Genomic DNA, 11426 nt, shown 5'->3' with positions numbered 1-11426 from the left:
CACACACACACACACACACACACACACACACACACACACACACACACGGAAGAAGGTCATGTGACTTCTGAGACAAACTGGAGTGATGCATCTACAAGCCAAGGAACACCAAGAAACGCCAGGAGCTATCAGAAGCTAAGAAGAGGTAAGGAAGAATTCTTCCCTAAGAATCTTCAGAGGGAGCATAGCCCTGCCCATGCCCTGAATTCAGACTTCCAACCTCCAGAACTGTAAGAGAATAAATTTGTTTTAAGCCACCCAGCTTGTGGTAATTTGTTATGGCAGTCCTAGAAACCCATACAGCGTGTAAAACACAACAATCAGGAGCACAGACTCTGGTCCCAGGCTGCTTATACTTGAATCCTACTTCTACCATGTATCACCCACATAACTTTAGGTAAGTTATTTAACCTCACTGAGTCTCTAATCCTTTCCTGTAAAATGAAGATAACAGTATTTATTTCCCAGAATTATTATGAACATTAAATTATATATTAAACTTAATCACTTAAAACAATACCCAGAATATAGTAAATACTCCACTTTTGTAAAGCAAACACAGGTACACACACACACACAAGAGTATTAAAAGGATATAGATCAAAAGGTTAAAATTGCTTATTTCTGGGTCCCACGAGTATGGCTTATTTTTTTCTTTTTGGTATTTTCTAGCTTATATGCAGTAAGATCTATGTCATAATACAATTTTTACTATTTTTTAATTTTAAAATCTTTTAAAGGCAGTAGTTCCCAGTTACAGGTGTATGCAAACCCCATCCCTCGGCTAATGATTTCCACTACTCAAAGCCTGTTATCAAAGTATTTTTTTTAATTAAAAAGCAAAATTTACTTTAGAAGATAAATGCTGACCACAAAGCATTTTAGAAACACATCGTATATCATTCAATCAATCATTAGTAAGCTGTTGCTACATAATAGGCTATGAATCACTGACCTCAAGCACAATAATTTAAGTTCAAACTCCTGGAAACACTGTACAGACCTGAGGCTCAAACATTTTAAGAAAACGTAACCATTCATTTTTAAAAGTGAGTCTTTTCAACCCAGTACATAGTAAATTCAATGAGGCTGAGTTCCATATTTGGAATAAACTGCTACCCCTCCCAAGACATACATTAACTTTGGCAAATCATTAGAAAATCACTTACAAAATCAACTACCCTTCCACAGAGTGAAAAATGTATTAGCGTTATCTCTACAAGATGGTTTAATAAAGAGTTAAAGTGAGTTTCAGTTTTGTGTTTTGGGTCTCTAAAAAGTTCAAATTATGAAATGTGTTCTCTGACAGTACCTCATAAGTAAATTCAGATAAGCTCACTGCTAGGTAGTTTACTTAACACATTTTGCTCTTAACACAGCAAAACAAAGGTTTAATAAGTATATGTAATCACTAGATGAGAGTCTGTTAATACAGTGAAGAAATTTTACTATATTTGAAAAGACCAAATCCACCACTGCATGGGTTTTTCGTTGCTTTTCGTTGGTATTTATTATGTGTTTTTTTATTGAATTACAGTTGATTTACAATATATTAGTTTCACCACTGCATTGTTAATTTAAAAAGTGTATCTATTTGATCATCCTATCCAAGTACCTTGACAGCTAATTCACTGCCCACTGAAGCAAAGAAGGTGCAAGAGATATGGTACCCACTAGTCTGGATAGGAAGAATAATTATTCAAAGAGCAATACCACTGCTATTAAAAGTTTTTATATACATTTAATTTTTTATATACGCATATACACACATGCAAAAAGAATTACCTGTGTATATGTACAAAAGTCTATAGACATGAACATTTTCTAAAAGGTACAGAAGAAATAGTAGTGGCTATATCTAGAAAGGAGAGGGGATTTTTGCTTTTCACTATTCATCCACAGGTTGCAAATTCGCGGCCCAAGGACCACATCCCACCTACAGATGTAGTTTATTTGGCCCACACAATGTTTTAAAAGTATTTAAAATAGTTGCCAATGTTTGAAAATCAGGAAATTTCCCATAAAAATCTGAATTTCTGGCTTCTCTTGAAAAAATGGAAAAATCTAAGAACGCTGGGCCCCCATTCCAGCATGGCAATATTTGACTTAAGGCAAGTATCAGACATCCTCTTTATAAAAGGCAAGTGCTTTCTAGCTCACACATACTTCAACTGTTCATGTCCCCCACCTGACACCTATAAGAATTTTAGTTTGCAACTCCCGCTTAGACCCTTCTAAACTATTTGAACTTACTATGTGCTTATGCTGCTTTTTACAGTTTTTCCTCAATAAAAAATACTGGCAAAGATCCAGGAGAACTTCAGCGATTTTACAAAATATTTTTCTCCATTCATATCTAAATAACTGTTACCTAACTTTGACTAATACATTCTCTCATAAACTGATTACAAAAGATATTTAGTATAAGGAGACATGCCTGGAAAGGTAGGTATATAACAAGGTGGGGCCAACCTGCAGAGGGCTCAGATTGCTTCCAGAAACAATATTCTTGTTGTTACTTAAATTTTAATTTGGTTTCATGTCATGTATGTCCAAATTAAACCTACAAACAAAAGAGCCTGAAAAGAAGCTTAGTTTATAGAACTTGTTTCTTCTAACAGCACTAGACTTCAAGACTTCCATAAAAACAAAATCTTTATTCCCACCTACTTTCAGGTACTACTTCAACAAATATTTGTTGAGCACCTACTACATACAATGAGTTGCATCAGACGCTTAGGAAGAAACAAAGGCCGTTAGGGGACATTTTCCTCTCCAGGCTGTGTATCGTATATGATAACTGTTATTAAAAAGGCAAGAGTGCAGTTCAGAGAAGGCAGCACTACCAAGAATTCGTGTCCCAATTTCAAAAAAAAACAATAGGATTTCATGAGGTATAAAGAAAGGAAATAACAGTATTCTAGGTAGAAGAAAAAAGCTAAAAATTGGGAAAGCAGGGCTTCCCTGGTGGCGCAGTGGTTGAGAGTCCGCCTGCCGATGCGGGGGACACAGCTTCGTGCCCGGTCCGGGAAGATTCAACATGCCGCGGAGCGGCTGGGCCCGTGAGCCATGGCCGCTAAGCCTGCGCGTCCAGAGCCTGTGCTCCGCAACGCGAGAGGCCACAACAGTGAGAGGCCCGCATACCGAAAAAAAAAAAAAAAAAAAAAATTGGGAAAGCAAAAGTATGTGTGGGAAATGAGCAGAGGCCAGCCTGAATGCGGCAGAGAGGAGCAGAATGGGGCAGAGAAGAGCAGGATATCCATCACAAAAGATATGCTGGATCAATCTATGGAAGGTCCTGAATGTCAAGCTAAAGCTCTCTGCTCTTTACCTGGTCGGCAACAAGGCACAAAGGTTTCTGAGAAAAGAAGGGCCCTGATCAAAGCTGTGATTCAGAAAGACTGACCTGGTAGGGGTATGTCCACAAAATGGACTGGAAGGAGGAGAACCTGGTGCAGAAAACCAATTTGGAGACTATTCCTATGTTACCCTGTTAAAGTGGTAACATAATCTATATAAGCTAAGGTGATGGCAAGGAGAATGGAAAAAAGAGACAGTTGGGAGGTGCACTGCAGAGTGGAAATGAGCTGGGTTTGGCAAATGATCTGGGGTATCCAGGAAAGAGAGGGCACTGGAAATAACACAGTTCAAGCCTTATGTCTGGAAGACCACTGTAGCTATTAATGAAACAGGAAAAAGTCAGAAAGAAAAGCTGAAGGATTGGGGGCAGGGAGGATTGACCTTTTGAACATACATTTAGTTTTTGGTGCCAATAGAACATGCATAAGTTTTTTCCCCCATCAGAAAACCTTGCACACTTTTCTGGCCCAACTTTCAGTGGTGGCCAAAGCAAGTACAGTACATATTTAATACAAGCAAAGGATATATTTAATGGAGAGTCAATGAGAAGCCAATTCCAGAGCATATAATATGATCAAAATTAAACTCTACAGAATGAAGATGGACTCCCACCTCAACCATATGCAAAAATTAACTCAAAATGGATCAGTGACCTAAATATAAGAGCTGAAACCATAAAACTCTTAGAAGAAAACATAGAGGTAAATCTTCATGATCTTGGATTGGCATAAATTATTAGCTATAACACCAAAAGCACAAGCAACAACAAAAAATTAAATAAATTGGACCTCACCAAAATTAAAAACAATTATGCATCATAGGACATTAACAAGAAAATTTTAGAAACAATCCATAGGGGACTTCCCTGGTGGCACAGTGGTTAAGAATCCGCCTGCCAATGCAGAGGACGTGGGTTCGAGCCCTGGTCCGGGAAGATCCCACATGCCACAGAGCAACTAAGCCCGTGAGCCACAACTCCCGAAGCCCGCGTGCCTAGAGCCCGTGCTCCGCAACACATGAAGACACCGCAATGAGAAGCCCATGCACCGCAATGAAGAGTAGCCCCTGCTCATCACAACTGGAGAAAGCCCACGCACAGCAATGAAGACCCAACGCAACCAAAAATAAATAAATAAATAGATTTTTTTTAATTATGAAAAAAACAATCCACAGAATTGGAGAAAATATTTGCAAATCAAATATCTGATAAGGGTATAGTATCCAAAATATATAAAGAACCCTTATAACTGAACAACAAAAAGACAAACAGTCCAGTTAAAAAACCAGCAAAGGACTTTCATAGACATTTCTCCAAAAAAGATATACAAATGGCCAACAAGCATATGAAAAGACATTCATCACGATTAGTAACCAGAGAAATGCAAATCAATCTCACAATGAGGTACCACTGCAGACTCACTATAATTTAAAAAAGGAAAATAAGTGTTGTCAAGTTTGTAGGAAAATTGGTACAGACCCTCAAACATTGCTAGGGGAATGTAAATGATTCAGCCACTGTGGAAAATAGTTTGGTGGCTCCTCAAAAAGTTAAATACAGAATTACCATATGACCCAGCAATTCAACTCCTACATATATATCCAAAGAAATGAAAACAGGTACTCAAACAAGTATACCTAAACACATGTTCACAGCAGCGCTATTCACAATAGCCAAAAGGTAGAGATGGCTCAAATGTCCACCAATGGATGAATGGACAAACTGTGGTATACACATACACTGGAATATTAAACAGCCATTAAGAGGAATGAAGTAGTGATACATGCTATACACAACAAGATGAAGCTTGAAAGAAGCCACACACAAAAGTAAAAATATTTATGATTCCATTTATATACATCCATAGAGAAAGAATTCATATTGGTGGTTGCCAGGGGCTGGGGGGAGAAGGGAATGGGGAGCAACTTCTTGATGGGTGTCGGGTTTCCTTTTGCAGTGAAGAAAATGTTTTAGCTAGACAGAGGTGTGGTTGCACAACACTGTGAACACACTAAATACCACTGAATTGTCAACTTTACTGTGGTTCAATTTTATGTCAATTTCACCCCAATTTTTAAAAAACCAACAATATTCCAAAGCAAAAATAAAAATAAGCTCCATCTCTCGTCACTTCTGATCCCATTCTTGCCAAGCCAATCTTCCAGACAGCTCTGCTCCAATTGCTCCTTCCTGGTTTCACTCAGGAAATATCCTCCACCTAACATTACACAACTTTTCCATCAATTCAAATCCCAACCATTTCAAACCTTCTAAGAAAGCAACCTACCCACAGCAAGCACTCAATATTTGTGAATCACTGGTTCTGTTTGATTCAGTCCATTCTTACCTGTTCTGAAATTTTACTCAGTTAATTCAGCATTAACATATGAATGCTGCTTCCTTACTATCCCCAAACTCTTTCTCTCATAGTTTTAGGCATGTTCTTTTCCTGTTAGAGAGCAAATTATGATAGAGGCTGTCTTCTGCTGTTGTATTACACTATCTGCCAGGGGTCTATCCAAAGTACGTTTCTTTAAATACTGTCTGGTTGAGGGAATTCCCCGGTGGTCCAGTGGTTAGGACTCGGTGCTTTCAAGGCCGGGGCCCAGATTCAATCCCTGGTGGGGAACTAAGTAAGATCCTGTAAGCCTTGTGACCAATAAATAAATAAATAAATACTGTTTGGTTGAGTTTTTGCTGTTATGTGCTAGACAAATTGGGGTGGGGGAGTCGGAGACAAGAGATGGTAAAGAAACACCTCCACCCACCCTGGCGATAATGGAGATTAGTTCTGACTTGATATAAAATGAATCGTGATGCTCTATTTGTAAACTATTTTATATTATACCCAGAGTCCCAACCTGTGTGTGCCACTCAAAAAAGGCCAAAAAAAGCGGGAAAGAAGAAGGTCCAAACCAAGAACTCCCAACCTTCTTAAAAATGCAATAGCGTGCACAACACTCTGTCATTGTTACGCAACCCTTCCTACTCTCTTCCTAAAGCTGCTGCTTGGCACACATTTTTAAAGGAGACCATTATTAATATCATGTTTCATCTGTCATAAAGAGACTTTTCCTAGATGCATACATATAAACCAGAGAGTGGATCAGAAACTCATTTAGCATGCAGGTGACTGAGAAATGGATTAAGATCAGGCAGGGGAGGCACTGTGAGATCAGATAGGATGTACAACGGATTTTCACATCGAGATTCTGATTTCACTTCATTGCATAGTGGTTATACCTTCATTTTAGCCAGAAGGGTGCTTCTGACAATACTGAGAAAGTCAATAGGACATTATTTTACAAAAATTTTTTCCTGAGTTATTTTTCTAGAAAACATCTGTTGTATCCATGATGGGCGTGTGTAGTGTTCCAAAAAATACACGCTGCTTCCTGAAGATACCTGAAGGCAACCTAGGATGTTGCAAAACTTCTGCAGTTTTGCACCAAAACTGCAAAGCACTAGCTTAATGAATAGGAGGGACAGAAACAACCAACATTGTCTATATGCTGGTCAAAGATAATTTACTTATCCCTATAATGAGAAATAACTCCTACGTTAACATTCTCTAAAAAATCTACAACTGTTATTTGTTTCTTGTCACAAACACTAAAGAATAACTCACTTTGAAAACGTAACAGAGACAAATGACTTTGAGGGCCACAACTGAATTTAAAATCTCATGTAACACTGAGAATTGACTAAAAATGGTAAATTTTACGTTATATATATTTCACCACTATTAAGCTCTCCTCTCAATCCTGTTGGTTTCCACTTAAAAATACATATAAATCTATCAGACTACATTAAAGAGTGAGAAACCATTAAACTGAATGTGTTAAAATGACACATGGTTGAAAATTTCTAGTGATTTGTATTAATAGAAGCTTTCTGACCTCTTAAGGAACGTGTTTATTAGATATTCTTCATCTCCAAGGAGGACACAAGCAAATGAAAAAAGCTTAATTACAGTAAGAAAGGTTCAGTTTTGACATAATTCTAACTAGAAAGGTAATTAAACACTACCATAAGGTATCATGCAAATCTCTGCCCTCAGGGATGCAAGATAAGCTATCTTGGAAGGGTTATATGCAATTTTGCAGGGAAAACTAGAATGAAGTAGAGAATCTTAAGCCAGCTTCCAGTTTTAGAATTCCAAGTTCTATACTCACAGCCCAAAAGTGTCTTTGCAAGACATTCCACCTATAGAAAGTTATTCTAATCTACAAGTCATTTCGGTTTAGCTTCAGATATTGGGTTCCTTCACCACACCATTTATGCGCTTTATGTACTTACTTAGGAACTAAAAATTAACTACTTTTGTTAAGAGTCAGTTCCACCAATCTCCAGCAGCATAGCTGCCAGCTCAGGTATAAACAGTACAAAACTGAAATAATACTGGGTTCTAAATTAAATAGAAGTATCTATATAATGCATATCCAACCTAAGACTAAAAAAAAACAAAAAACTATGTTTACACAGTAGGTAACTTATAAGGCCAAAACCCTCAATTTAGCCAATTTTCAACAGCTTCTTAAAAAGTTGTTTGTTACCAACAAGAAAAATAAATTCTTACTTTTGAAAACAAACCTTTCCATGTAGGTTTCATTTTAGAAGACTTGTGGCCTTCATTTTAAAATAATCATTTTTATTTTACCACATTATTTTTTAACAATCACTAGACAACTGAATGGTGGTTATTTATTACAACCCAAAGCAGGCACTTATAAAGTCACAGGAGGGTTAATCATCTCAAATTCAACAGGTTAACCACAGCAATTTGAGAGAAATTTTGGCAACCTGTACCGGGACTATCTCGACAGTTTCCGAAGTCAGACATTAAATGACACTCAAAAACAATACATTTCAAAAAAAACAAACAAAACAATACATTTCTATGTAAAATAGACAGTTAGTGGGAAGCAGCCACATAGCACAGGGAGATCAGCTCAGTGCTTTGTGACCACCTAGAGGGGTGGGATAGTAAGGGTGGGAGGGAGACCCAAGAGGGAGGAGATGTGGGGATATATGTATATGTACAGCTGATTCACCTTGTTATAAAGCAGAAACTAACACACCACTGTAAAGCAATTATACTCCAATAAACATGTTAAAAAAATACATTTCTAGACTTTAGATATTTATTTAACACACAAATATTTTGACCAGGTATGCATTCATTTATGTATTTTAACTAGATTTTATTAATTATGATGAGTATTTGTTTAAAACAAAGACAAATTTAGCCAGGTCAACACAGGAATCAAAACACAATATTGGATTATGAAACTAACTACTTTCGTTAGAAAGAAAAGCATAACAAGCCTTACTTCCTTCAGTTCACAAATTTTTCATTTTATAATCAAAGAAAAGAAAGAACATGACTTCTACAGTCAAAAAATAAGGTAACGTACTTAAAGCTGAGTTATCACTTAATTGCCTGGATTCCTAAGAAGCTACTGACTTCTGTTTTAAAACCAGAATACATTTTTTAATGGCTCACCCTTTGTTCAGGAATGCTGATATCACCTTGTTTTATACAGAGATAACATCTCATCAGAACACATGCTACTCAGTGTCATTGAGCTTAATAATTTTTACATAAAATTCAAATAAAATTTTTATAATGCGACCATAATTTTTTTTTTTCTCATCCACACTGGGCCTCACCTTTCACAACACTTAAAAACAAACAATCTTAGATGTTAAACACACACACACCTCAAGCATATAAAATTCATTACATTGTTTCTATAGCCATTAATAATTGTACTAATAAATACTGACTCTAAAAAACTAAAAACTTATTAGGGCAGGATTTAAATGATACAACTCACAAGAGGGTGGGGAGAAATAATGATCCTCCCCTACCAAACTGGCAGCAACAATATGCCAAGTCTCTTATGCTGAACTAGTGTAAACAAGGAAGAAAAGGAGCTGGGGGTGGGAAGCAGGCAGGCAAGGGTACAACGCTCCTCAAGATATAGCTTTACTTGTAAATCTCACCAGTGTATAATACCTCTTCTTGGTGTTTTCAATAACCCCTGTCACTCTCTATTAAACACATAGGCTGGTGTTCAGAAAACTACTGCAGGCTGTAGTCCCTGTCTGAGATCATCCCAGACATAAAAGATACAAGTGGGGGTCACAAATGCTTCTTTAATTATAAAGACTATCTCCTGCATTCAAAGAGTTTTCTAAACATCTAAAAACTCAATCCCACTCTTACTATAACAATCAACTTTAAAGATAAACAACAGGACCTACCAATGATGCTGCACAGAAAAAAATTCACACGTCACCACAGCTATAAGGCTCCCATTAATAAGATGCGCATCATTCAGGATAGGGCTCGATGAGTAACGGGATCAAGACTAGGCTTACAGCCTCTTTTTCTGGCATTGCTTGAGGCATCCAGTGGACAGGGAATAAAGGGGAGGCTGGTTGTATAAGTGATGCCAAGAGAAACAAGATTCCACATGCCCAACACAGAGAGCAAAGGGCAATCATCTCATGGCTTTAAGGCCAAAGAAAGATGAGTTCTTTCACCTGAAATCCTTTCAAAGGAAGTCTAATGGTCTCCACTTAATCACTCACCCTGAGTGAACTCAACAACCCCTCAGAGAACAAAGGGAAGCCTTGCTTATCAAAAATAGCAAGTGCTCCACCCAAAGCCAAGAAATACTCCTTTAGTCTAAGTTGTCATGGTCTTCTGTCCCAATTCAGTCTTCTACAAGGAAACTCCAAGCCAAAAATACTTGGTTCCCAGCCTAAGTCAAGTTCTCCATTTTCGCAAACATCTACCAACCAGCTTTCTTTCCGGTAAGCCCCTCTGGATAAGCCCCTCTCCATTCCCGCATTCTGGAGCCCAGGGCTCCAATCCCCTCAGCAAGTTCCCTCCCCCAAGATAATCTCTCTCCTTCACTTTTCCTAAGGTTTTTCCCACACCGTGCCCCAGGTCTAGCACTCCCGGTCCTCCATTAGCGGATCCCACTAGTAGATCCCACCGCTCCCTGGCACAGATCTTGGGAAAGTCATCTTTCTTACCGTACTCACTTGTCCTCCCCCATAAAGTTTTTCCCTTTTATCTGTTTTCGAATGGACACGCGCACACACACACACACACACACACACACAATCTGTTCTTCTCAGCTCTTAACTCCCAAGTCTCACCCGCGCGCCAGGTTCTTGCATAGTACCTAATTCTCTCCCTCAGTTTCCCCTCATCCCTGTCATCCTCAGCCCCTAACTCCATACCCCAAGCTTTTGCCCACTCCCCAAATTCAGATTTTCTGTGCTTTTTACTCTTAGCCAACACCACAGCGCTCTTCCTCACAGGTCGACCCCGTGCCTCGATCCTCGACTCTTTCCCCCTCTTCCCGCGTTCCTCGGCCGCTAATACTCCGCAGAACCTCAGGAGTAACCCCCGCCCATCTCCCTTCCGCTTCTCCTGCCCTCCACGGACCCCAACTCTCCTCATACATCCCCCTCCAGCCCTGCTCGGCCCCCAAATTTCTTCCAGGCCCCTAGGGTTCCCCACACTCCCTCCCCGCCCCGGAAAGGGGGTACCCCTCAGTGCCCGACCGTCCCGCCCGGCCGCCGAGCTTGGGCGTCCCTTCCCTTCCCCTCGGGGCCCCGAGGCCGCTGCCAGGGCTGGCGCGGCGGGGCCGGCTCACCAGTTGGTCATGTCCAGGAAGAAGGCGCAGCCGGCCGGGTTGAGCTGGAAGCCGAGCAACCGCTGGAACTCGGAGATGAGCACGTCCTTGTCGGTAGTGCCCAGGCAGCTGAACTTCTGCATCAGCTCGGGGTCCAGGTCCACGTCCATGCCCTCCATGGCTGGGGCCGGACACTCGCTTCCCCGCCTCCTCACAACTGAGCTGCCGCCGCGCCGCCGGGCCCGGGGACCGGGAGGGGGCCCGCTGCTAGCTGGCGCCGCGACCCCGCTCCTCTGAGGTAGGCCCCGGGCCTCTCACCGCCTCATAGGGGTAAACTCACTCAGCCACTCACTCACTCTGGCGCTCCCCCCCCCCCCCCCCCCCCCCCCCCCCCCCCCCCCCCCCCCCCC

The 11426-nt window shown here is 40.3% G+C and overlaps 1 protein-coding gene across 3 annotated transcripts in view; it reads right to left on the bottom strand.

The window, feature by feature from the left end:
• Positions 1-11356, bottom strand: part of ILRUN (inflammation and lipid regulator with UBA-like and NBR1-like domains) — a 123278-nt gene extending 111922 nt beyond the window's left edge. For all 3 annotated transcript variants that reach the window (XM_029241977.1, XM_029241976.1, XM_029241978.1), the window contains exon 1: positions 11038-11356. In XM_029241977.1, the coding sequence (XP_029097810.1) occupies positions 11038-11195 (158 nt within the window). In that variant the 5' untranslated portion in view covers positions 11196-11356. The remainder of the gene's footprint in view (positions 1-11037) is intronic.
• Between the last annotated feature and the right edge of the window lie 70 nt (positions 11357-11426).

This window comes from Monodon monoceros, unplaced genomic scaffold, assembly GCF_005190385.1.
Source record: "Monodon monoceros isolate NGI ecotype Baffin Bay Population unplaced genomic scaffold, NGI_Narwhal_1 Super_Scaffold_3, whole genome shotgun sequence".
NCBI lineage: Eukaryota > Metazoa > Chordata > Mammalia > Artiodactyla > Monodontidae > Monodon > Monodon monoceros.
The sequence above is the reverse complement of the archived record's forward strand: the minus strand, read 5'-3'. Positions and strand labels throughout refer to the sequence as shown.